The sequence below is a fragment of the Leucoraja erinacea genome, chromosome 9 (assembly GCF_028641065.1).
Source record: "Leucoraja erinacea ecotype New England chromosome 9, Leri_hhj_1, whole genome shotgun sequence".
Taxonomy (NCBI): Eukaryota; Metazoa; Chordata; class Chondrichthyes; order Rajiformes; family Rajidae; genus Leucoraja; species Leucoraja erinaceus.
Genome location: NC_073385.1, coordinates 1,885,353 through 1,910,496, shown reverse-complemented (window position 1 = coordinate 1,910,496; position 25,144 = coordinate 1,885,353). Strand labels below are relative to the sequence as shown.

At 40.8% G+C, this 25,144-nt stretch overlaps 2 protein-coding genes across 3 annotated transcripts in view; one reads left to right on the top strand and one right to left on the bottom strand.

The window, feature by feature from the left end:
* Positions 1 to 8,585, top strand: part of prima1 (proline rich membrane anchor 1) — a 121,280-nt gene extending 112,695 nt beyond the window's left edge. For both annotated transcript variants that reach the window (XR_008723969.1, XM_055640081.1), the window contains one exon: positions 7,297 to 8,585. Coding sequence is in view for 1 of the 2 variants with exons in the window: in XM_055640081.1 (XP_055496056.1) it covers positions 7,297 to 7,336 (40 nt within the window). In the remaining variant the exon portion in view is untranslated. The remainder of the gene's footprint in view (positions 1 to 7,296) is intronic.
* LOC129699966 (protein unc-79 homolog) overlaps positions 592 to 25,144 on the bottom strand; it is a 162,591-nt gene continuing 138,038 nt past the window's right edge. The window contains 9 exon segments of the mRNA XM_055640079.1: positions 592 to 2,603; positions 2,709 to 2,750; positions 9,189 to 9,266; positions 9,702 to 9,899; positions 12,155 to 12,338; positions 12,778 to 12,953; positions 15,612 to 15,701; positions 19,902 to 19,979; positions 23,638 to 23,742. Coding sequence (XP_055496054.1) covers positions 2,403 to 2,603; positions 2,709 to 2,750; positions 9,189 to 9,266; positions 9,702 to 9,899; positions 12,155 to 12,338; positions 12,778 to 12,953; positions 15,612 to 15,701; positions 19,902 to 19,979; positions 23,638 to 23,742 — 1,152 coding nt within the window. The 3' untranslated portion in view covers positions 592 to 2,402.

The following is a 25,144-nucleotide window of genomic DNA, read 5'->3' as shown; positions in this document are numbered from 1 at the left end:
CCCAGGTTTAAGACACATAACAACTTTCCCAAAAAACCTTCTGTAAAAGATAAATGTTGCCAGTTCCTAACTATGTGGAAGAACTGACATTTCACCCCCTTTATTGTATATCAAAGTTTGTTTATTTAGCCTGGTACAGAATTGAATACATTCCTTGCTGGATCAGAGACAAATTCAGACATGAGGCTCTATAAGGCGCTGGTCAGGCCGCATTTAAAATATTGCGAGCCATTTTGGGCACCATATCTGAGGAAGGATGTGTTGACCCTGGAGAGGGTCCAGAGGAGGTTTACAAGAATGATCCCAGTAATGAGTGGGTTAGCATATGATGAGCGTTTGACAGCACTGGGCCTGTACTCGCTGGAGTATAGAAGAATGAGCGGGGACCTCATTGAAACATACCGAATAGTTAAAGGCTTGGATAGAGTAGATGTGGGGAGGAGGTTTCCACTGGTGGGAGAGTCTAGGACAAGAGGTCATAGCCTCAGAATAAAAGGACGGCCCTTTAGATAAGCGATGAGGAGGAATATCTCTCATCAGAGGGTGGTGAATCTGTGGAATTCTTTGCCACAGAAGGCTGTGGAGGTAGTCAATGGATCTTTTTAAGGCAAGGATAGATAGATTCTTGATTAGTGCGGGTGTCAGGGGTTATGGTGAGAAGGCAGGGGTTAGGAGAGAGAGATAGGTCAGCTATGATTGAATGGCGGAGTAAACTTGATGGGCTGAGTGGCCTCATTTGGCTCCTATCACCTATAATATGAAGAAGAGGAAAATGGTGACAAAGATACTGAGTCAAGAACCATTTCTGCAATCGAGGTACAAATTTTTATTTACACAAATATTAATTTCTCATTTTCTCATTTTATGATCTGAATGATAATTCTAGGACACTGTACAACTGGCAATATACTAAAAAGATCAATTTATTTTCTGTTTTTACAGATGCTAACATTGATCCAAAATGTATTATTTACACAAGTAGCCTGGTAGAATACCAGCAGTTGAACTAGTAATTGTTTCAGCATTATTGCAAAGTAGATTCTTCATTTTTTTTTTTTAGCAGTTAACACTATCCCAGAGACAGATTTGGAAGAGTAAATAGACTTGTTTTTCGCTTGTGTACAGCCAAGGGTATGGTTCCAGCAAACATCAATACAAAAACAGTACACATTTTCCAGTTGAGCTGTACTTATTCCAATTGCAGAATCTAACAACAGGGCACTATATTAGACCTGACATTTCAGCCAGTCAGAGCATCTTAGAGTTGACAGATGTCTCAGTGTTGACAGATACCAGAAAAAAAACAGATGATGTGACAGATCAAAACATAGAAACATAGAAAAATAGAAATTAGGTGCAGGAGTAGGCCATTCGGCCCTTCGAGCCTGCACCGCCATTCAATATGATCATGGCTGATCATCCAACTCGGTACCCTGTACCTGGCTTCTCTCCATACCCCCTGATCCCCTTAGCCACAAGGGCCACATCTAACTCCCTCTTAAATATAGCCAATGAACTGGCCTCGACTACCCTCTGTGGCAGAGAGTTCCAGAGATTCACCACTCTCTGTGTGAAAAAGTTCCTCTCATCTCAGTTTTAAAGGATTTCCCCCTTATCTTTAAGCTGTGACCCCTTGTCCTGGACTTCCCCAACATCAGGAGCAATCTTCCTGCATCTAGCCTGTCCAACCCCTTAAGAATTTTGTAAGTTTCTATAAGATCCCCTCTCAATCTCCTAAATTCTAGAGAGTATAAAAGGGATACACAACACAATCATTGTTTAATGTTCAACCACAAAATAGTTTTGGAAACATATACCTTGGATGCTGGTGAACGAGAATAATTAAAGCAACTGATGAAATACAACATGTAAAGTATATCTTTGTATTCGTAAATTAATATGTCATCCCATATAAAGAGCATGCAGCATATTTGATGTGCAAGATTGAAACAGTACTATTATATTCTTATTAAATTACAAAATATTCTATTAAAAACTATTTCATTGTAATATTTGTACACAGATTTCTACCTTATAAATTAAACCTCTTCCTGCTCGTAGGGAAAAGGATGATGAACCTACTGAGGTTAGTTTTGCTGGTGACTTGCACCTGATGGTTTAGCAGTGTAATGGGAGTGAACAAGAGGGGATGACAGATGGCGCAATGGGCTAAGTGTTCGGCTGGCGACCGGAAGGTAGCCGTTTCGAATCCCGCTTGGAGTGCATACTGTCGTTGTGTCCTTGGGCAAGACACTTCACCCACCTTTGCCTGTGTGTGTGTGAATGTAATTATGTGAAGCACTTTGGGGTCAATGCAAGTTGACTAAAAATGTGCTATATAAATAAAGTAATTAATTAATTAAGAGTTGCTACCGTTCCAAGTCCAGGATAAGGAAGAACCTTTAGAGTGGATAAAATTGAGATGCAGCTTCTGATGACTGTATTTCCACCTGAGCCATTTTGAACTGAGCACAATGTAACCACTTGCGGAGTACCGACAGGCTTGTGCTCATTTGCCCAGACCCATGGAATGACTGCAAAATGTGATGGTTGACATTGTTCTGGATTGACTGAAGACGTAGTTGGAGACCTGCAGACAGATGCTGGCGATCAGAGAGCATGTGGAAGATTAGAAAAGAGTTAGTCACAATTATAACTATTACAGCATGAGGCCACAATATAACTTTGAGAGAAACAACAGCACCAACCTTCAAATTTGACTGAATCATCGGTAACCACATGGGTATAAGCTGTTTAAAGAAGAGAAGTTATAAATTGGGGTTGCTCCAGCATTGAAATAAAACATTTTTTATTGCAGATTAGTTTCCTTCATAATGCGCAGCCACATTATTCCATTGATAATATTATTTATATTCATGTATGCCCATGCAGACTTGAAATGTAATTAACAGAATCAAAGGCTAACTTCATAAAAGGCTGCTGTAGATTCTTCAATGTAATTTACATCGATTTCATAATGATGACCTGAACAATATGATAGCACAAGGCAGTTATCAATTTCAAATTAACAAATAGCCCAAAATCAAATGTCATCTATGGAAGAGAGCTCTAACTTAATACAGCTCCCTACAAGCAGAAGTGATTTATAACTTTACTCCAGAGACTCAGATCTATTTTTTAGATTATGTCTCTTAATTCCAGATTCCCTAACCAGCAATTTCTCCCTGTCTACCCATCGGCTCTCTTAAGTGTAATCAAAATCTGTGCAGTCTCTGGCAATAATACCTTTCATCCAGAAAGGAAAATAAAATATTTCTCAATTGCAAACATTAAACCAAAATATTGAGGAAACAAGGAACTGAAGATACACAAAAAAGCTGGAGAAACTCAGCGGGTGCAGCAGCATCTATGGAGCGAAGGAAATAGGCAACGTTTCGGGCCGAAACCCTTCTTCAGACTGATCGGGGGTGGGGGTGGGCGGGGACAAGAAAGGAAAAAGGAGGAGGAGCCCGAAGGCTGCGGGATGGGAGGAGACAGCAGGGGGGCTGAGGAAGGGGAGGAGACAGCAAGGACTAACAAAATTGGGAGAATTCGATGTTCATGCCCCCAGGATGCAGACTCCCCAAACGGAATATGAGGTGCTGTTCCTCCAATTTCCGGTGCTGTTCGCTGTGGCCATGGAGGAGACCCAGGACAGAGAGGTCGGAGACGGAGTGGGAGGGAGAGTTGAAGTGCTGAACCACCGGGAGGTCAGCTTGGTTATTGCGGACCGAGCGGAGATGTTCGGCGAAACGATCGCCCAACCTCCATTTGGTCTCACCGATATAGATCTGCTGACATCTAGAGCAGCGGACGCAATAGATGAGGTTGGAGGAGATGCAGGTAAACCTCTGTCGCACCTGGAACGATTGCTTGGGTCCTTGAACGGAGTCGAGGGGGAAGGTAAAGGGACAAGTGTTGCATCTCTTGCGGTTGCAAGGGAAAGTGCCCGGGGAGGGGGTGGTACGAGAGGGAAGGGAAGAATTGACAAGGGAGTTATGGAGGGAGCGGTCTTTGCGGAAGGCAGATATGGGGGGAGATGGGAAGATGTGGCGAGTGGTGGGGTCACGTTGGAGGTGGCGAAACTGACGGAGGATTACCTTTTGTATGTGAACTGAACAAGGAACTGAAGATACTGGTTTGCCAAGGAAAGACACACAATTCTGGATTTACTCAGTGGGTCAGGAAGTATTGTCATGGATAGGTCAATATATTGGGTTGTCAGCCAAATATAGAGTTGTGGTTGTGTGTGTGATACTCTGCTTCTGGAATGCAGCTCCATTGACTTCTATTGATTCCAATGAACTCAACAAGAATAATAGGAAATAGGAACAAAAGTAGGTTATTTGTTTTCTTGTGCCTTCTCCACTATTCAGTAATATTATCACTGACCTTTGGCGGCACAGCCATGTTATTAGACTATCAGATGTCCATTGATATCCTTGACATCCAACGAGTGTTGATCTTGCTCTTTAGATAACTCATTGACTGAGCTTCGACATCCCTTTTGGGTGGAGAATTCCAAATACTCTCTACTCTCTGGGTGAGAATATTTCATTCTCACCTCAGTCCTGAATGGTTAACCTTTTATTGTGATCCAGAGGAACATTTTTCCTGCATTTGCCCCGTCAATCACTTCTAGTTTTTTTTTACATTTCAAAAATATTGCCCCCCTAATCTCACAAGTTATCTTCTTAATCTCTTCTGATCGGAAAATATCTCACCCCAGGAATCAACCTGCATTCATTCGGTCATGAGTAAAACAAATTTCCTTCCCCTGCTCCTACCTTCAGAGTCCATATGGAGACCAGATCTACACACAATATTCCGGGGCAGTAAGAATGGAACTGAATTTTGGAGGTGGTGTGCAACACTATTACTAAATTATGCCTCTAGCACGTGTGACCCTGAGTAATTTTTACACCTCCCACTTCTTCTAACCAAATCCATACCTTCTCCTCAGTTTCATGAGGTTCAGATTTTAGCATGGGTTTAGAAACATAGAAATTAGGTGCAGGAGTAGGCCATTCGGCCCTTCGAGCCTGCACCGCCATTCAATATGATCATAGCTGATCATCCAACTCAGTATCCCGTACCTGCCTTCTCTTCATACCCTCTGATCCCCTTAGCCACAAGGGCCACATCTAACTCCCTCTTAAATATAGCCAATGAACTGGCCTCGACTACCCTCTGCGGCAGAGAGTTCCAGAGATTCACCACTCTCTGTGTGAAAAAAGTTCTTCTCATCTCGGTTTTAAAAGGATTTCCCCCTTATCCTTAAGCTGTGACCCCTTGTCCTGGACTTCCCCAACATCGGGAACAATCTTCCTGCATCTAGCCTGTCCAACCCCTTAAGAATTTTGTAAGTTTCTATAAGATCCCCTCTCAATCTCCTAAATTCTAGAGAGTATAAACCAAGTCTATCCAGTCTTTCTTCATAAGACAGACCTGACATCCCAGGAATCAGTCTGGTGAACCTTCTCTGCACTCCCTCTATGGCAATAATGTCTTTCCTCAGATTTGGAGACCAAAACTGTACGCAATACTCCAGGGTTTCCTTGAGGAACTTTATCAAATGCCTTCTGAATATCAATGTGAATAACATCACATGTCTCCTCTTGACTACTTCAATCAAGTTTTCACACAAGGAATACCAGGCACCACTTTACATGTCTACCCTTGTATTCTCCAGTAATCTGAAGATGCAAGGTAATCACTCATAATGATCACCAGAAATTCCTTAAAAAATGATATTAAGCTAACCATTCTACAAATCCTTCTCTTTTAAACATCCAATTTCCAAAGGGTTATGTATAATCATAATCCAATAGACCAGACTATCAAGTGTAGTATCTTTGCGAAGCATGTGTTCTTTCAAATTAGTGGGGAACTAACCGTTCAGAGTTAGCAAAATGTTGCATAGTTAGCCAAATGTACCAAAACCAAACTAAGAAAAAATAAATGTGTGGAAAGGAACTGCGGATGCTGGTTTACACCGAAGATAAACACAAAATGCTGGAGTAACTCAGTGGGACATGCAGCATCTCTGGAGAGAAGGAATGGGTGGTGTTTCGGGCCAAGACACTTCTTCAGAAAGTCACCCATTCCTTCTCTCCAGAGATGCTGCTTGGCCCGCTGAGTTATGCCCCTGTCCCATTTAGGAATCCTGAATGGAAACCGCTGGAGGTAGGCGGCGTGGCTCTGGCCAGCAGCGGCCTCTGCAGCCTGTCCGCGTTTTTATTATTTTTTGTCTGTGTTTTTATGTAGTTTTTGTTATTTTATGTCGGGGCGTGTGGTGGGGGGGGGGGTGGGGGTGGGAGGGGGGGGGGAAACTTTTGAATCTCTCCCTGCACTGGAGACCCGACCTTTTCTCGTCGGGTCTCAGCTGTCGTTGGGGCCGCAACGAGGAGCGGCCTCCAACAGGAAGAAGCCGGGGACTCAGGTGCCGACTCACCTCACTGTCGCGGAGCTGGCCGAGACCGGAGCGGGTGGAGCGGTGGAGGAGCGTTGCCGCTGCCGCTGCTGCTGCTGCTGCTGTCGATTCGGAGGCTGCTGCTGCGGGTCTGTGGACGGCGGCACCGGGAGCCGCGGCTCCCTGGAGGGAGACCGCTTTTCGGGGCTCCTGCAACGGCGACTTCTCCCGCCCGAGTTGCGGGGTCGAAGAGCTCCTGGAGCGGGGCTTAGCATCACCGCCCCGCGCGGCTGGAATGCGGGACTTTGCGAGCGCACACCGGGGGCTCCAACACCAAGACCCGGTGTGCGACCTCGCACCACCCGGCGTGGCTTTAATGGCCGCGGGACAATCGCCATCGCCAGCCGGGGGCTTTGACTTTGACTCTGACATCGGGGGGGGAGAGAGTGCAGTGGAGAGAGAAGTTTATTTGGCCTTCCATCACAGCTATGTGATGGATGTTTATGTAAAATGTAATTATGTTGTGTCTGGGGTCTATTTGTGTGTAATGTATGGCTGCAGAAACGGCATTTCATTTGGACCTCCAGGGGTCCAAATGACAATTAAATTAAATATACTCTCTCTACTCTCTTGGAGACTTTACGCCCCACCCAAGGTTTCCATGCGGTTCCCGGAGGTTGCAGGTAGTGGAAGCGGGTAGGGAGACTGACAAAAACCTCCGGGAACCGCACGGAAACCTTGGGTGGGGCACAAAGTCTCCAGAGGTTTCCGTTCAGGTTTCCTAAGTGGGACAGGGGCATTACTCCAGCATTTTGTGTCTATCCAAGAGAAAATAAATGTGCGAGCAAAATGACTTTGTAATTTTTAAATCTCTTTTCTGCTAGAGTCGGACCACTTCAACAGACTGAACTGTATCTTCAATGAAGCAAAGGCCAGATGGATGTCTACTTTATGAACTAACTACATTATGGATCAAGATTATCTGGAGCTAGGAATTAAGTTACCAATTTACGAGGCTGCTTGAATGTAATTTAATTATGAACATTTCTAAAATGGATCACCAGTTACCAAACTCTGAACATAACAAATCAAAAAACCTGCATAATAATATCACATTAGTCAACATCATGATGAAATAGGAAAGTATTGATTAATAATACAAATAACTGGGTTATTAATTGAAATTACCCTGGGCCATATCAAGCTCATCCCCTGTACAATTCCTGTTGATGAACATGTGTTTCCACTCCCCTGGCCCAATGAAGTCTAGTGGTCCTTGAGGTGCAACTTTGTCCTCAGATTAGGATCATAAGGCTTTGCCTTCAAATGGTGGTAAGTATGTGAGTAGTGAATAGGTGGTGGAGCTGCCAGAGGAGGCCGTTGAGGCAGCTAATGTAACAGCATGTAAAAGACATGGACAGATATATGAAAAGGAAGGGTTTAGAGGGATATGGGCCAGATGCAGGCAAATGGGACTTTTTAGATGGGGCATCTTGGTCGGCATGGACGAGTTGGGCCGAAGGACCTGTTTGTGTGCTACATGACTATGACTCCAAATGCCTGATGCCCATTTCACAGGTCATTCCTTTAATTGGCCTTTGAACTGCTCTTAGGAGTATCTGATGTGAGAGATTCAAACATGGTTCAAAAGATTTAAATGATGTCAAAATAATGGTGATACATTTACATAAATACTTCCTGGTGCGAATAAGTAATTAAAATATTAAGTAAAATAAAGGGAATTTAAAAAAATTGCTACAACCATAATCAATGATTCCATTGAAATGAATGGATCACTCTAATGTGTTGAGTGGTGGGGCCAGAATTGATGTGCATCAACTCCATCACCTCAGGACATTGACCCTCTGCCCCTGGGTTCAATTCTAAGTCCAGCAGCAACATTTTTCACAAATACAGTAAATTATGAAAAGAATTACATTTTAAATAATGGTGACCAATTTCTGGACCAATAGTGACCAAGAATAAGACCATTGGCAGCATGAATATTGCACATTTATTTTTGAATATGAATTGAAGCATTGAACTAAACTTAAAATTGTTCCAATTGCAAAATGTTCTAAGTATATGTTCTAAAAATATATTGCTTCTGCTTTCAAGATCGGGATAACTTTTATATATGTATTCCAACATTAAAGTTTCCATTACAAATGTATGAACGCATTTATCTTGTCTTTCTTAAAAAGGGAAATGAGTATCACTGTTTGCATTGGATATTTTGAAATTTCTGCACAAAAGCCGTTACGCAGAATATTTTCATCCCTCCAGCTTCACAATTCGCAACTCTTCAATCCTGTCTCACACCTTCTGCTTTTATCTCTGAACTTTGTTCCACCCATCTGCCTATCACCCCCCTCTGCTGCATTCACCTATTACCTGCCATGTTTTGTCCTGCCTCTCCACTCTTCCAGTTTTCTTCTCCTCCCCTAAATCAGTCTAAATAAGGGTCTCGACCCAAAACGTCTCCTACACATGTTCACCATAGATTCTGCCTGACCTGCTGAATTAGTTCATCACTTTGTGTCATTCTGTGTATTAAGCAGCATAGGGCAGGTCCTTCAAGAAGGAACTGCAGATGCTGGAAGATTGAAGGTACACAAAAATCGAAGGTCTGAAGAAGGGTTTCGGCCCGAAACGTCGCCCATTTCCCTCACTCCATGGATGCTGCTGCACCCGCTGAGGTTCTCCAGCAATTTTGTGTACCTTCGGCAGGTCCTTGTTTATATATTTATAGTCGACAGATCAGAAATATAATCACCTTCACGAAGATGGCTGAATTGCATTCCTGTAGAGCTTCCATCAAGTTGATAACATGCAAGCAAACCATTTCCACCATCTGCAACAGAGTGAAGGAAACTTTATTTGATAAAAAGGGTTGGAGCAAAAACGTTTGAAAAGTTAGTTTTGGAGCACTGTGCAATATATTTGAACAAATAAAAAACAGCACAGGTGGTAGAAATAAGAATTATGAATAGAAAAGTTTTAAATACTTGGAGAATCAGAACTGACTTTGGTTTGATAACCTTTTATGAGTGAGCAAAGAGTGAATTTTCCTGACTTTGGTCTTGGTCTAAAACATCAATTCTCTGCCCCTTTCCATAGATTGGGCCTAACCAAGTATTTCCAATGCCTTCGGAATTTATCTTGAATTAATAACTTTTGCAAGTCTTTTCACATATGCTGAATACTTATAATATGTTCTGACTTTATTTGGTTCAACTTGGACCATTTACTGTAGTTATATTCTATTAAATATCTAACTGCAACTCACTATTTTATTGTGAACCATCAGCTGTAAAATACTAGGTGTCACTCGACTCCAGAATTCAAGGGCAGTTAGAATGGCTGTAGAGACATATTCATTCTGGCTCTGTGGAGGAGGAGAAGAAGCTGCTTGTTCACAGTAGACAGTCCACAGCTGGGCAAATATAAATGCATGGAATAGCGAACACATGTGCAATACAGATGTCTGTAAAACAGAAAGGAAAGTTCACTGCTTTATGATGTTACATCTTGCAATCATACAAGACACTACTTATTTTGTAATGTCATATTCTTGCAGTGCATAGCAGTCAAACATAAATAATAACATTTTGTGCACTTATTGTATTCTGCATTCATAAACATTTATACAAACACAAGAGACTGTTGGAAAAACTACTGATATTAGAAAAAATAATTTATTATTTCAGTGTACTACTCTTCAAACATACAAAAAATATGAGAAATGATTTGAATCGAGCCATTTTACCTTTTAGATGGTGTCTGATTCAAGAAGATAATGAATTTTATCTCATCCCATTGCTTGGCTTTACAAAACTATTTTTCTTAAGAATAGTAATGCTGAGGGCGGCTGGACTTGTACACTCTGGGGTTTAGAAGGATGAGAGGGGATCTTATTGAAACATATAAGATTATTAAGGGTTTGGACACGCTAGAGGCAAGAAACATGTTCCTGATGTTGGGGGAGTCCAGAACCAGGGGCCACAGTTTCAGAATAATGGGTAAGCCATTTAGAACGGAGACGAGGAAACAGTTTTTCTAACAGAGAGTTGTGAGTCTGTGGAATTCTCTGCCTCAGAGGGCGGTGGAGGCCAGTTCTCTGGATACTTTCAAGAGAGAGCTAGATAGGGCTCTTAAAGATAGCAGAGTCAGGGGTATGGGGAGAAGGCAGGAACGGGGTACTGATTGGGGAAGATCAGCCATGATCACATTAAATGGCTCAAAGGGCTCGAATGGCCTACTCCTGCATCTATTGTCTATCGTCTATTGCAACAGTAATGTCTTATATACCAAGATAAACACTGAATCGTGGAATTAGATAAAACACTTATCGCTGAATGTGGCCAATCCATTCTGTAAATATTCCCAGCACTCATTCAATTTAGTTTAGTTTAGTTTAGAGATACAGTGCGGGAAAAGGCCATTTTCCCACTGAGTCCACACCGACCATTTCGTTGTCTCTGTAATGCATTTTGTTGTCTCTGTACTGTACACTGACAATGACAATTAAAATTGAATCTGAATCTGACCAGCGCTCCCAGCATATTGACACTACCCTACACACACTAGGGACAATTTTACATTTTACACCAAGCCAATTGACCTATAAACCTGTACATCCTTGAAGTGTGGGAGGAAACCAAAGATCTCGGAGGAAATCCCTTGCAGGGCACTGGAAGAATGTACGAACTCCGTATAGACAAGCACCTATGATCGGATCTGGATGCTCTGGTGCTGTAAGGTAGTAACTCTACTACTATGCCACCCTGCTGCCCTAATTTATTTTTCTTCATGTATTCAGTTCGCTTACAAAAGAATATTTTTTAATCTTTAACCACCACTCCAAATTCTAACCATCAGTTGTATCAAAAGGGTTTTTCCTTGTGTTAACTTTGGCCAGTCACCTGAAACGGGTTCTTGCTGAATATCATCCTGAAGCAATTAGAAATAAGTCCTTCAAGAGTTAACTGTGTGTGTTTGTCATATGGACTGGAACAAATAACTTCTTATTTGCTGCTGCTTTATAACCACATGGAAGAAGTTAATTATTATGGTGCATATCTGGTGCGTATGGAAAACTAGGTATGATATTTGAAACTTATACAAAGACATGGAATTGTAGTGAGGACCTTTAAACGATTGAAGATAAACACTGTGATATGCACAGGCTACAGAATGATTCTATAACCAATTATAAATGACTTTTAGATAAATAGCTGCACTGATAACGAATAATTAAATAGCAAACAATAATTACCTGAAAGCTATTGTAGACATGAAATTAACTGACATTTGAATAAAGCATTTTGTGATATGTTAAAAAAAGTTTGCATGTGTGAAAGGTCTAACGTGCACACAATAGCATGGAGTGATGTATTCCAGAACCTTCTAACTTAGCCAGCATGGAATAGCACATCACGTATAGGTTCCAGATACAATGGAATGATTTGCTGTAGATGCTTGGGAAGATAGTTTCCACAGATTCTCTTAACTGCCTACCATATTGTAGAAAGAGGATTGTCAGATATTCTGAAAAAATGTCATATAGCCTTTCATTTTAGTGGTTTGCATTATTTCTCTGGGGTACAAGCAAAACACGGAAATTCAGGGCATTCAGTTCCACCTTGTCAGTTAGGGCGAGTTTGCAATTAAAAAAAAAACAGAACTACATTTTCTAAATACTTAAGGTTCAAATTGAAATGTGTGAAACATTCATATTACCTTGGATTGCTCAGGAAATCCAAGCAAGATAACTATAAGATGATCTGCAATGTGTGAACCAGCATCCAAAGGGATAGGCATGCATGAAGTGGATCCTGAACACACAACACTATGGGTAAGAGACCCGAGTAACAGCCATGACATAAGACGGACATGGGAAACACACTCAATAAACTCTTTTGGTCTATAAAGGTTGGAGGAGGAAAAACAAGAACAAAAAATTAATCACAATTAGACATTTACACAGATTGATATGTATTTAATATTGACACAATGCTCTCTCGCCTTTTGTCACTTATTTCCTTCAATGTATTAATTTAACAGCCTTGGTAACAGAGATAAAAGTTTCATCAAAATATGTAGAACATCGGGATAACAATTTAAAATGCTTTAATTATGTTATTTGATATACATTAAAAAAAGATAGCTTTGATTTCTAGAGACATTTATTGAACAATGTTAGTTCATAAGTTCATGCATTATAGGAGCAGAATTAGGCCATTCAGCCCATCGTCCACTCCGCCATTCAATCATGGCTGATCTATATTTCCCCTCAACCCCATACCCCTGCCTTCTCCTCATAACCTCTAACAACCTAACAGAGAGTTCTCCATGTTACTTACCCTTGTTGCATTGCAGAGGGAGGATGATACAACCATGGCAAGTAGCGAACAACAGCTTTGTTATCACGGTGATTTCCTTTGGCTATTTCCATTGCTGCTATCTGTGCTAATCCTACTTTGAGGTGGCCACCAAATGTATCTTCATGCAAAGGCTGAGAACAAGTTTTCATGTGACTCTGGAAAGACAGTTATTAAATTAAATTATATTAAATGACAAATATTTAAGCACAATGACGGGTGTCAGGGGTTATTGGGAGGAGGCAGGAGAATGGGGTTAGGGGGCGAGATGGATGACTGAGTAGACTAGATGGGCCGAAAGGCCTAATTATGCTGTCATCACTTATAGAAACATAGAAACATAGAATATAGGTGCAGGAGGAGACTATTCGGCCCTTCAAGCCAGCACCACCATTCATTATGATCATAATAATAATAATACATTTTATTTATGGGCGCCTTTCAAGAGTCTCAAGGACACCGTACAAAAATTTAGCAAGTAGAATTCAATGCAAAACACAATATGAGGCAATTAATGCACAGATGAAAAGGGAGGGTAATGTGGGGCTAAGGATAGGCAGAGGTGAAGAGATGGGTCTTGAGGCGGGACTGGAAGTTGGTGAGGGACACGGAATTGCGGATCAGTTGGGGGAGGGAGTTCCAGAGCCTGGGAGCTGCCCTGGAGAAGGCTCTGTCCCCAAAGTTGTGGAGGTTGGACTTGTGGATGGAGAGGAGACCGGCTGATGTGGATCTGAGGGACCGTGAGGGTTGGTAGGGGGAGAGGAGGTCAGTGAGATATGGGGGGGCCAGATGGTGGAGGGGGTAGGTGAGGATCAGGATTTTGTAGGTGATCCGGTGGGAGATGGGAAGCCAGTGAAGTTGTTTGAGGACTGGAGTGATGTGATGCCAGGATTTGGTGTGGGTGATGAGTCGGGCGGCTGCGTTCTGGACCAGTTGGATCATGGCTGATCGTCCCCTATCAATAACCCGTGCCTGCCTTCTCCCCATATCCCTTGACTCCACTAGCCCCTAGAGCTCTATCTAATTCTCTCTTAAATCCATCCAGTGATTTGGCCTCCACTGCCCTCAGTGGCAGGGATTTCCATAAATTCACAATTCTAAGGGTGAAAAAGTTTTTTCTCACCTCAGTCTTAAATGACCTCCCCTTTATTAAGACTGTGGCCCCTGGTTCTGGACTCGCCCAACATTGGGAATATTTTTCCTGCATCTAGCTTGTCCAGTCCTTTTATAATTTGATATGTTTCTATGAGATCCCCCTCATCCTTCTAAACTCCAGTGAATACTTTATGACCTTATAGTAACCATACTCAGTGCCCTTAGACTGCTGAGCAGTAAGTAGTGGATGGGTTGTGAATCAGCCAAAATTAATTTACTCCTTAATCTCAATTATGTTTTTGTGATTTACATTGCAATGCTCAAGGTTGAATATGTGAATGTGCTTGTGGTAAGGCTGGTGTGTCTCATGCAACTCAAACTATTCCCAATCTTCAACCCACCATTTCATGCACATTCAGTCCTTCCTCGATCTAATCTGAATGTAGCACCTAATGTACAAAAGTACTAAAGTACATATTCACACGTTATTACTTTTCATTAGGATCATCAGATAAAATAAAACTCTTTCTAGTTTAATAGGGGGATAGCAAATATGAAAAAACGTCCTCCAATTATAAACTTTCCACAGCCGGTCCCAAAGGATTAATTTAATTAAAGTAATGTTGCATTATATTTTCCACCAGAGACTGCATTTGTGAAAATTAGATTTTATGTAATCATGTAAAGACAACAGGCATTGGACAAGAATCAATTTTATCAATAACCTTCATACAAGCAAAATGATGCTGAAGATCTACATTTTAGAAACATAGAAACATAGAAATTAGGTGCAGGAGTAGGCCATTCGGCCCTTCGAGCCTGCACCGCCATTCAATATGATCATGGCTGATCATCCAACTCAGTATCCCGTACCTGCCTTCTCTCCATACCCCCTGATCCCCTTAGCCACAAGGGCCACATCTAACTCCCTCTTAAATATTGCCAATGAACTGGCCTCGACTACCCTCTGCGGCAGAGAGTTCCAGAGATTCACCACTCTCTGTGTGAAAAAAGTTCTTCTCATCTCGGTTTTAAAGGATTTCCCCTTTATCCTTAAGCTGTGACCCCTCATCCTGGACTTCCCCAACATTTTGCAGACAACATGTAGGAGAACAGTATATAGATACAATAGATGAGGTTGAAGTTGGTGCAAGTGAACCTCTGCCTCACCTGAATGGACTGTTGGGGACCCAGGATGGAGTTGACGGAGGAGGTATAAGGACAGGTGTCACATCTCTTGCAGTTGCAGGGCAATGTTCCTGGGGAGGGGGTGGTTTGGGTGGGAAGGAATGAGTAAACCAGGGAGTTGCAGAGGGAATGATCTTTGAGAAAGCAGAAAGGGGTGGAGATGTGACTAGTGGTGGGATCCCGTTGGAGATGGCAAAAATGTCAGAGGATGATATGTTGCATGCAACGGCTGATGGGGTGAAAGGTGAACCCCATCTGCATTGTTCTGTTCTATGTTCTATATACTATCTCATTTTGCAGATTAAATATCTCAAACTGCATAAAAAGGTTGCACTGTATAAAAAAAATTCTATTCCATTATCTTTTTTGTATTTCTTCATACTGGGCGGGTCCGATCTAATCTGCAAAGAAGTTTATCTGAAAAACATCTTTACCGAAGAGCATCGAATTAAAATACAGTCCATTTAATCCAAATATTTACATGCAGAATGTTAAAAGTAAGAACTTCAGCACAAGGATCAGAGATCACATACCTTTAGTTTGGACAGTGTATGCATATCAGCTATAAAGTCCAGCAATTCACCTATGTACTGTCGCATGCACTCCATTGCTGCAGTTGTGTACTGCAAGAATAAAGAAAATCAATAAAGAACATGCAGTGTTCTATAACTCAGTAAGTTCTATAAGGAAATAATTACTTGATGTTCAAGGTGAAGTTTTGATCATTATTAATTTGATTTACAGTTAGATAAATTAAAAGATCTAATTCAAATCAAACATCTGAAAAGGCACGTCATTTGTTGAACACTAATAGTGAAGCTATTGTTTATAAACTTTAATAAAACACATATTTCCATGGCACCATGCATGTAGGAATAATGCCCAAGCCACCATCTATCCAGAGCCCATATTCCTATTCGTTTATGCAAACTTTCAATGCAATATGCATTGGCTTTCCTTACATTATAGTCAGCAAATCTACCCAATCTGCCGTGAATTGCTATGTTGTACTACAAAAGAACCATTCTGCTTGTATTTTTTTTTCTTTTGGCTCCTTACTATAGTGCTACAAGGCCACATCACCCTCCATCAGTTTATGTGTAGGAGCAATTTATAATAGCTTTCTCCACAGCAACACCAAGGTCACTGCACAGCAGATGACAACATTTATATATTCAGTAGGATAGACGTGCAGTGCAGCCACGAAAAGCACAGCAATAATGCGTTTCTAGCCTCAAATATATTTCAAAAATTGTGATTAGAAAACACATTATACATAGTATTTTAGCACAAAATAAACAGCAACTATATTTTAAGAAACTAATTGTTCGTTCCATTAATAAATTGAAAATTACAAAAATCAATTATGATTTGCCAATATACTGTTGAATACTAAAATATATTGTCCATTAATTATGAGAAATGCATATTCTTTAACATTTAAAATCAATTGGTGGAATAATGGTGTAATTTGCAGACTTACAACTGACTGCAACTCATTTATGATGATTTGATAATGTGCTCAAGCTCTGCTCTTTCAGAGGTTAAGACCTTGCAACATATAGAAACAATCTAATTGGATTACAGTCTGAAGTATAAAATTCATTAAAAATATGTTTTGCTCACTATTAATTATAATCCTACTGACTACCCACTTCTCTCCAAGACACTGGCAGCATTTAAAACAAAGAACAATGCAAGATAGGAACAGGCCATATGTCTGGGCTGAACATGATGCCAAATTAAACTGAACTCCTCTGTCTGTATTGGATCCATATTCTTCCAACTCTACATATTCATGTTTCTATCTAACAGCTTCTTAACCACCACTATCATGTCTGATATACCTGTACCCTCTAATCCAGGCAGCATTCTGGTAAACCTCTTCTGCACCCTGACCAATGCTTCCACAACCTTTCTGTGATGAGGCAACCAGGACTGTACACAATACTCCAAATGTGGCCTCACCAAAGTTCCATAAAACTGCATTTAAACTCATATCCTGAATCCTGACTCTTATATTCTTATATGCATTCACCAATCCTAAATGGCCTACCTATTCTTAAACTGTGACCCCTGGTTCTGGGCTCCCCCAACATCGGGAACATTTTTCCACATTTTGCCTATCCAATCCCTCAAGAATTTTATATGTTAGAAGATAATATGTGGATAAGGCACTATTTTTCCTATTGTATGGCCTGTCTTTATTTCCAAATGGAAAAAATAACTGAAATCTTTATAATGAAGGAACAGAAAACTGTTTGAAGAACTTGGTAGATTATTGAAAAGTCAAAGGCAGGTGATGCAAACTATTGTGACATCAGTTTCTATGTTGTGTCACATTGAATGAAATGGAACCAGAAGCTTCACTAACATTCTTAACTGACATATCGTTAACTGTCACTGTTCAAGAGCTCTGCCACTTTGCTCCCAGCCAATCTTTGGTGGAAAGTGCCAAACACCTGCAGAATTAAGGCAGTAAGCATTTGTCATCAATCAGCAACTCAGCGGAAAGTTTATGATCCCTGTAAACCACAGGAGTGTTGAAATGTGGTCGTTTTGGGCAGTGAAGGGGAATCTATCCTGCTGAGTGGATTTAAGAGAGCTGAAACATTAAGCTCCAGTGGAAACACCATGTAAGTAAATGTTGGACAACTGACCCCATTTTGGAACTAATCTAAAAATGCATGCTATCGAATCAAGTTTTGTGACACAGTACTTAAACTAATTAAAACAAAATACTAGTGAGAATATACTTAACCTATAAATGGCAGCATCTCACCCGCTGAGTTTCTCCAGCATTTTTGTCCACCCATGTTATTTAGTAATTTGTACCCGTAATTTAGGGACGTTATATGATTTATTTTTAATAAGTTTAGGTGTGTTGTTTTCTCCCTCACCTTCAAGGTTAGTTCTTCTGTTTGTTTTTATTTGCTTCAGTTTTATTTAGTGTTATTTATCACGTTGTGGTTGGAGCTTTTGAACGATTTAAACGTATCAGATTTTTAAAATTCATATAAATTCATAGCGTCGCCCGAGCGCCAAATCCCTTCAGCTGTACCTGCAACTGAAGTTACGGGTGCATTAGTAGACCTTGAATAGGCATTTACACATTGTAACTATCTTCATTTCTACTTTTGGGTATGTATGTGGCAATTATGGCTCATGGAAAATTTTCCCACACTACTAGTTATATTCGTGACGTTTTGGTTCGAGACCCTTCTTTGGACCCTCCATAGATCCAGCCTGACCTGCTGAGTTCTCCACCACTTTGTTTTGCTCTTAAAATAAATCCGTGGTCCTCTGAAGAAACAACATGATAGACCACTCTGGAAGTGCAAGTTTTGCTGTACACTTCATACTGTAGAACACATCATAATACACCCCGAGTGATTTAATGGGGTTAGATAATTTTTTTTTAATCTGTTGTCTAGAATTAATCGATACCCACCCTATGTACGTTTTATCAGATTTAAATTAGAATTCCGATTTTTTTGTTTTCCTATTTGTCCATTTTTTGTGCCCGATTATTTGGCAGCCAATCAACCGCTGTCTCTAAGGGGATTGTGTCCAATCACTGACTAGCTTCCCTTAAAATTTCCGTCCAATCACCAAATTGGTCTCCTCCCGTCCAATCAGCCGCTCTCTCCAAGTGCATTGTGTCCAGTCACATAATACGCTGGTCACTCGGCGGCCAATCAGATGCAATCTCCAAGGGGCGTTGCGACCAATCACCGACCAGCTTCCCTTACTGAGATACCTATCCCTTACTGAGATACCTCCATAGATGCTGCTGCACCCGCTGAGTTTCTCCAGCCTTTCTGTGTAACCTTCGATTCTCCAGCATCTGCAGTTCCCTCTTAAATACCTATCTTTATTTGACTGAGTTACTGATACAATGTGTATGTAATCATCATCCCCGGTGCATTTAAGCTCAAATTGGCCCTGAAATTTACCATATTACAAAAAATATTCTCACGGGGGGCTTATAGCGTCTACCCCCCTTCCTTACCAACCTCAGCCTCACAGATCTTAGCGTACCCCTAGTTCCTAAAACCCATTTCTATCTCTGATGCTTCCTTGCTTCTGTAATCAAACCTACTGATAATAAATACCAACATGCCAAATGCTTTCCGAATCTTTTAAAATAACGAAAAATAATTTGAATAGCAATCACCCTTTGCAGAAATTCTTTCTTCAGCAACAGCCATCACAACCTAAATTCACAGATCAATGTTAAATATATCAATACAAAATGATTCATTTTACTCCATCTCATTACAATACCTCCGGTGTTTGCTCCTAATTAAACAAATCAATAAAATCACAAATTATTTTATAAAGGTAAATGCAGTGTGTTCATCAGCTGTAATAACCTTTAGAACCTGCAAACATACAATATTTGATATGGATGGAGTGTAACTGCAGTATGTAACATTTCACCAAAACTTCTATACACTGCCAAACAACACCACCTTTAACATCTAAAATATGGGCTACATGCTCTTGGGAACGCCGCTGCCAGCTTCCTTCCAAGTCCAGTCACATAACTCCCTATTTAACTCTATTCTGTGAACACCATACTGCAGCTTTTCAAAGCAGCAGTTCACCACTCCTTCCTCAAGTGTAATTTGATGTGAGTTATAACACAGAGCTTGCCAGAAACAAACACATCCTCAGAATGAAGAATTCAATATAGGTCTTTCATCCAAAATCATAATAAACTGCAATATAATGAACAAAAACTCTAAACTCATACAAAACAGAAGAGGATTTGCTCGTGGAATTTTCAATGACACACTGGGTCTAGGTGTAATACTTACTCCAGGAACAGAAGCAATCAGGTGTTTCTGTATAATCGTTGATTCCGCTATTTTTGTTCCAGCATCTGCGCAAACAAACTTGTAAGGACAAGAGAGGTCCATTTGTTTTTACATCGGCATTCAAACCATTTATTAGTCAATTTCCATTATTCTATAACTACAACCTTCATCTGACAGTAATCATTGATCAATATTGCACAACAAGTCCAGTAGCATATTCAATTGCCAAAGGCCAATCATAAAACATGTTCAATCATTCTTACCAATAGTAATCAACATTTTTTCATTAAGCATGAAGATATATATATGCTCAATGATCATTAATTATTAATGAATAATATTTCAAGAAACTGATTCAAAGAGTGTTCAATTTAAGTTCATTTTCAAGTCAAGTCTATTCGTCACATACACATACGAGATGTGCAGTGAAATGAAAAGTGGCAATGCTCATGGACTTTGTGCAAAAAGACAAACAAACAAACAACCAAACAAACTACAAACAGAATGGAACAGAATCACATATTCTTTTACATATTAAATATTGTGGGCAGAAGGAAAAGGGGAAAAAACAGCAATTTTTTTTTAAAAGCAGTAGAGTGGTTCAGTGAACGTTAGTCCCTGGTGAGATTGGAGTTTAACTTTCACTGTTTTACTACCACTCAACTGCTTTTTTTTTAAATTGCTGTTTTTTTTCCCTTTTTGCCCTTCTGTCAGATATCAGTACTATTCAATGCTTTATTTGTAGATAAAGAGGTGCCAGTACGCATATCAATCCTTGCTTTTGGTTTCCATTGTGGATTGCAGTCCTTGTAGCTGTTTGAGCGTTTTTAGGGCCTGCCTGCCTAATTGAAATAATATATAATTTTTTTTAACTTCGAAACAAATCGAAAATTTAAATTCTAGTTTTAAACGTTTTGGAGATGCCAACGCACCGTATCAGCAGGGAACGTCACTAAAAAAGCAATGTAATTAATTTAACTCTAGTCCAATTAAGTATTTCTGCCAAGAAGTACTCCCCAGTCAGAACTCTAAAGGCACCATGTGGTCAGAACAATGCTTCATGTACTTCATAATACAAACCAAAATTTGGTTCCATTGTCCTAAATGTCATTGATTTTGCAAATATTATATGCCGCTACGACCGAAGAACACTTTTCTTTTACATTACCAACTAGAAATGAATTTCCAGACAAGGATTTGTGATTAGAGAATCATTAAAAGGACAGTCAGGCCTAATCCTGTCTCACCACAAGGTATTCTTCCGTACCCGTGCAGGTTATAGCTCTTCCACACACATCCAAATACTGATAAAAGGGGAGAGGGTTTCTGCATATACTGGCTGACAAGATATAATTGTTCTCCCCTCTAAAGTTTCTACCAATGACCTTTTTTGACCTCCCTGCGAAGGGAAAAAGCTCCTATTCTATGACACCTCCTCTTCTATAACCATATAACCATATAACAATTACAGCACGGAAACAGGCCATCTCGGCCCTACAAGTCCGTGCCGAACAAATTTTTTTCCCCCTTAGTCCCACCTGCCTGCACTCATACCATAACCCTCCATTCCCTTCTCATCCATATGCCTATCCAATTTATTTTTAAATGATACCAATGAACCTGCCTCCACCACTTCCACTGGAAGCTCATTCCACACCGCTACCACTCTCTGAGTAAAGAAGTTCCCCCTCATATTACCCCTAAACTTCTGTCCCTTAATTCTGAAGTCATGTCCTCTTGTTTGAATCTTCCCTATTCTCAAAGGGAAAAGCTTGGCCACATCAACTCTATCCCTCTCATCATTTTAAAGACCTCTATCAAGTCCCCCCTTAACCTTCTGCGCTCCAGAGAATAAAGACCTAACTTATTCAACCTATCTCTGTAACTTAGTTGTTGAAACCCAGGCAACATTCTAGTAAATCTCCTCTGCACTCTCTCTATTTTGTTGACATCCTTCTCTCTTTACACCTCAATTAAGTTTCCCTTCAGCCTCCCCTGTTGCAAAGAAAATAATTTGCACGTGCCCAATCATCCCCATGGCTACAATTGTCCAGTCAAGATAACATCAATCTAAATTGGTTTTTCTCCCTCTACTGTACAAGCCCATCATTCCTGCACTGTGATGAGGAGAACTGTACACATTAGACTTCAGAGATACAGTGCCGAAACAGGCCCTTCGGCCCACCGAGTCTGCCCCCACCAGCGATCACCCCATACAGTAGCACTATTCTGCACACTAGGGGCAATTTACAATTTTTATCAAAGCCAGTATGCTTCTAGAGTGTGGGAGGAAACCAGAGCACCCAGAGAAAACCCACGCAGTCACAGGGAGAACATATACATTTCATAGAGACAGCGCCCATAGTCAGGATCGAACCCGGGTCACTGTTGCTGTAAGGCAGCAGGTCTACTCCTGCACCACTGTGTTGCCCCAAATTACCTTATGTAATTTAATTATATAGATAACTATAGACAATAGACAATAGGTGCAGGAGTAGGCCATTCGGCCCTTCAAGCCAGCACCGCCATTCAATGTGATCATGGCTGATCATCCCCAATCAGTACCCCGTTCCTGCCTTCTCCTCATATCCCCGGACTCAGCTATTTTTAAGAAGCCTATCTAGCTCTCTCTTGAAAGCATCCAGAGAACCTGCCTCCACCGCCCTCTGAGGCAGAGAATTCCACAGACTCACCACTCTCTGTGAGAAAAAGTGTTTCCTCGTCTCCGTTCTAATAGCTTATTCTTAAACTGTGGCCCCTGGTTCTGGACTCCCCCAACATCGGGAGCATGTTTCCTGCCTCTAGTGTGTCCAAGGCCTTAACAATCTTTTATGTTTCAATGAGATACCCTCTCATCCTTCTAAACTCCAGAGTGTACAAGCCCAGCTGCTCCATCATCTCAGCATATGACAGTCTCGCCATCCCGGGAATTAACCTTGTAAACCTACACTGCACTCCCTCAATAGCAAGAATGTCCTTCCTCAAATTAGGGGACCAAAACTGTACACAATACTCCAGGTGTGGTCTCACTAGGGCTCTGTACAACTGCAGAAGGACCTCTTTGCCCCTATATTCGATTCCTCTTGTTATAAATTCTAGCATGACATTCCTGTACTTGCATTTTATGAGAAAGCATCTTTTTAATCACCTATTGCTATATTTAAGAATTCATGCACATGAACTTCAAAGTCCTTCTGTCTCCACAACACTCATTATATTCCTGTTTATTATATATTAATTTGTCTTGATGTAACTCCCCAAACTTTGCCAAAACGAACCCTCTTCAATTAACCATATAACCATATAACAATTACAGCACGGAAACAGGACATCTCGGCCCTACAAGTCCGTGCCGAACAACTTGTTTTCCCTTAGTCCCACCTGCCTGCACTCATACCATAACCCTCCATTCCCTTCTCATCCATCTGCCTATCCAATTTATTTTTAAATGATACCAACGAACCTGCCTCAACCACTTCCACTGGAAGCTCATTCCACACCGCTACCACTCTCTGAGTAAAGTAGTTCCCCCTCATATTATCCCTAAACTTCTGTCCCTTAATTCTGAAGTCATGTCCTCTTGTTTGAATCTTCCCTATTCTCAAAGGGAAAAGCTTGTCCACATCAACTCTGTCTATCCCTCTCATCATTTTAAACACCTCTATCAAATTCAATTATCATATTCCAGAATTTGAAGACAACTCACAATTAAATAGAGAATATCTAAACAATTTACCTGTACCAGCAGCAAAAGGTTCGTATCCGGCAATGGAGATTTTAATTTCAGTGCTTGTAATAATTCCAACACAACACATCGCGAGAGATAGAATTTATCCCGTTCCTGCAAAATACAAGCACAAAGCAGAAACAGAACTTAACAGAAAGCACCTAACAGAATTGAAAACTACTTCCAAATCAGAGCAAGTACACACTGTATCAAAACACTGCCCGATACTGAAGCATTGATGTAATTGCTGCAATTTGTTTTACAAACACCCGATATTGAAAACACTTTTCATGTTCACCCCTCCAATCTATAAACATGAAATGCTTTAAACATGACACACTGATCTGTTTTGTAGTAAATGCCTACTATGTTATGTGTGCTGAAGCAAAGCAAGAATTTCATTGTCCTATACAGGGACACATGACAATAAACTAACTTGAACTTGAAATGGACAAAGACAACTGAGTGGGCCCAAGGGCCTGTTCCTCTGCTGATTCTTCCATATTCTGTGTTATAGTTTATTTTAATTTCTTTATAACAAGTTTATTCCTTCAGCATAATTTATTGTTGAAGATATGAAAAACGAAATAAAGATTAGAGTTGGTTTCTTCTTTCTCCTCTCTTTTTCACACAGGAAACACTTTTTTCTCACAGAGAGTGGTGAGTCTGTGGAGGCTGGGGCGGTGGAGGCTGGTTCTGGATACTTTCAAGAGAGAGCTAGATAGGTCTCTTAAAGATAGCCGAGTCAAGGGATATGGGGAGAAGGCAGGAACGGGGTACTGATTGATAATGATCAGCCATGGATTTGCGGGCTTGAAGGGCTGAATGGTCTCCTCCTGCAGCTATTCTCTATTGTCTATTATCTCTGAACATTGCAAATTCATTTTCATGGCATGTTTCTTCCTGCTCTATGCCATTGAAATTCAATGAGTCTAAAAGTGAGGTACGATGGTCATTCCCTGACACATCAAAAATTCAACCAGCCATTTTCTGTCATAAATCACCCTTGCAACGATATAATGTTCGCTTGGGAGCAGGTATTGTGTGCAAATTACCCTCATCCTTAAAACAGCCTTCTCACAAGTTTTCAGGTGGCATTAGACAATCTATATAATTAAAAGTCTAATCTTGGCCACTTCCAGTTTGTGTTGTATGTTGATTTTAGAAAAAACGCTACCACTTACGCCTGTGATTTTTGGCCATCAAGTGCAGAAGATTTTTTCCATCGATGAAAAATAAAAGAGTTATTAGTGATTAAAAAATGTTGAGATTCTCTCTCCTGTCAATCACCGCCATGAAGGCCACGCCCCATCCGGGGGTGGGGAGAGGAGCTATAAAACCCGGAAGTCTGGACGAGGCTCTGTTGTTGCAAGATGGCGAGTGAGAGGTCACGACTCTCAGCCTGCTGTGAATCTACAGAACACTTAGTGTCTACTGACCTGTGAGTGCCCTTTATGTGTTTTTAAACTGTGGCTTTTGCAACGGTGTGGCTATTGCAACTGTGTGGCTATTGCAA